Source organism: Peromyscus californicus, unplaced genomic scaffold (genome assembly GCF_007827085.1).
Source record: "Peromyscus californicus insignis strain IS unplaced genomic scaffold, ASM782708v3 Scaffold_7__1_contigs__length_154581171, whole genome shotgun sequence".
In the NCBI taxonomy this organism is placed as follows: domain Eukaryota; kingdom Metazoa; phylum Chordata; class Mammalia; order Rodentia; family Cricetidae; genus Peromyscus; species Peromyscus californicus.
This window is the reverse complement of record NW_026294595.1, coordinates 2282037-2284663: the sequence shown is the minus strand read 5'-3', so window position 1 is coordinate 2284663 and position 2627 is coordinate 2282037. Positions and strand designations below refer to the sequence as shown.

General features: G+C 42.0%; 1 protein-coding gene across 1 annotated transcript; it reads left to right on the top strand.

Annotated features, from left to right (window-relative positions):
• The first annotated feature begins 514 nt into the window (after positions 1 to 514).
• Positions 515 to 1444, top strand: LOC128101967 (olfactory receptor 1L6-like). Its single transcript, XM_052725438.1, has one exon. The coding sequence runs from the start codon at positions 515 to 517 to the stop codon at positions 1442 to 1444; it is 930 nt and encodes a 309-aa protein (XP_052581398.1).
• Positions 1445 to 2627: the final 1183 nt, after the last annotated feature.

The following is a 2627-nucleotide window of genomic DNA, read 5'->3' as shown; positions in this document are numbered from 1 at the left end:
AAACTGATGTTGCACAGAGAAGGAAGAACTGAAATAAAACAGTATCAAGCAGGCTTTCCTTATTGAGGAGCAGGAATTGTTGTGAACATGTTGAAGGCATAAGCACAGAGTCAGAAATAGGCAGCTTTTTAAAATATAATAATAAAGACAGGGCAAAAAGATGTGTCATCAATACACCTTTGGAAACTGAACAAAATGACGTTTTCTGCACACCTTTCCTATGATTAAAATAAAATGCAGTTACTATAAATTTTGTCTTGTAGACAAAGAACAAGAGCTGAAGCACTTCATTTGAGTTTGCAAAAATAGTTACGAGATTGGAAGTGAATCCATAGTATCCCAACACCAGTTCTATGAAGCCATATTATGACAGTATGGCAATCAATATGAGCAGCCTCCTTACACAGTACATGAACAGGAATACCTCATGAGGCATCCCCTTCATCAGACCAGAGACTCAAAACCAAAACACACATCTAACATTCCTTGTATATTTTTTGCTTGCAGAACAGCCATGCTCAGGGAAAACCAGAGTCACATGACAGAATTCCTTCTCCTAGGACTGACCAGTGACCCCAAACAACAGGTATGGCTTTTTGCCAGCTTCCTTGCCATGTACCTGATCAATGTGATTGGCAACTCAGTCATCATTGCAGCAATCCAGGGAGATGCCCACCTACATACTCCCATGTACTTCTTCCTCTCCAATCTGTCCCTGGTAGACATCTGCTTTACCACTGTCATCGTGCCACAGATGTTAGTGAACTTGCTAACACAGAGAAAGACTATCCTCTTTACCCAGTGCCTCTCTCAAATGTATTTCTTTGTGGCCTTTGGTATTACAGACAGCTTCCTCTTGGCTGCAATGGCCATTGACCGCTATGTTGCCATCTGCAATCCACTTCATTACACCACAACCATGAGCCCCAGGCGCTGTCGCTTGCTGGTGATGGCATCCTGGACAGTGTCCCATCTTCACTCGCTCACCCATACAATTCTCATGGGCCGCCTCTCTTTCTGTGGACCCAATGTCATCCACCATTTCTTTTGTGATGTTCAGCCACTGCTGACACTCTCCTGCTCTGACACTTCTATCAATGAGCTTTTGGCCTTCACAGAGGGCTCTATAGTGATCATGAGCCCTTTTATCTTCATTGTTGTCTCCTATGTCTATATCACTCGGACTGTTCTTAGGGTCCCCTCAGTGGGAGCAAGATACAAAGCATTCTCTACATGTGGGTCCCACCTCACAGTTGTGGCACTATTCTATGGAACCATAATATCTGTGTACATTCGCCCCTCATCCACCTACTCGGTGACAAAAGACCGAGTGGTCACTGTCATCTACACAGTAGTTACCCCCATGCTGAATCCTTTCATCTACAGCCTTAGGAACAAAGACATGAAACAGGCCTTGAAAAAGCTGACTAGAAGAAGAGAGTAGAATGTGTATATTTCACTACCTGTAGAAATTAAATCAATAGTTCAACAGTATGTTGCTGTGTTTGTGCCGTGTCTGATTCTACACAATGATAGAACATTAGAGCACTGCACAGATATCAAGACAGGTTTGTTCCAGAGACTCATGGGGTTATTTTAAAGGACTACTTAGAGTCTATGGTGACTCACCAGCCAAACCTTTCCTAGTCCTTAGTAGTACTGCAAGATTCTCTTCTTAGCCCAGTCCTCCTCCCTTCCCTGCTTTCTTCCATAGAACTCAAGCTGAGTCTGAAGACTTCCACTCACCCACTGCCCAATAAATCTCTTATGTGTTGTAGTGGTTCATTTCTATGTATTTACTTGGCTGTGATAAGAGATAACCAGATAGCTGGTAAAAATATTTCTGCATTTGTTACTAAGACTACTTCTAGAAAAGATTATTATTGCATCCATGGGATGAGTGAAAAAGATCACCTTCATCCATATGGGTGGGTATTATCCAGTCCATCAAGGGCCAAGAGAATCATCTACCTGTGTGGGTATCATCCAGTCCATCATGGGACCACAGAACAAAAAGACAGATAAATGGTTAAGACACCCTCTTCTTGAGCTAAGACATCCATCTTCTATCCTTTGATCAGCCGTCTTGATTTTCAAATCCTTAAGACTCAGATCAGGATTTACAACATTGACTGCCCTTGTTCTCAGGCCTTTGGGGATGAACTACACTATTGAATTGTCTAGGTTTCCAGGTTTCAGACCATCATGAACCTTCTTAGCCTTCATAATTGAAGTGTTAATCTAATTAACTGTATCAATAAAAATCAGGACTCAGATATTGGGGTAAAAACCTGGAAGATCAGAGAAGCGGGGGGGTGGGGGGAGCAGCCACCAGTGACCTCCTACCTCTTTCATTCCTCCAATCAAAAGGGCCAAGATCCTCCCTCCACCCTGCCTGATCACTTCATGTCTCCTCTCTGTACAGATCTCCAGACATTTCTGGTTAGCTAGTAGCTAGCTCTACCCTCTGACTCCAAGCAAGCTTTATTTGTCAGAATGTAAACAAAATATCACACATTTCCCCCTTTTTGTCTAAATAAAAAGCAAAGGTTTTAACTAACATAGAAAACTATATACAATAAGTACAATAACTATATAAAAATATATGCAGGCAATAAACACATCAA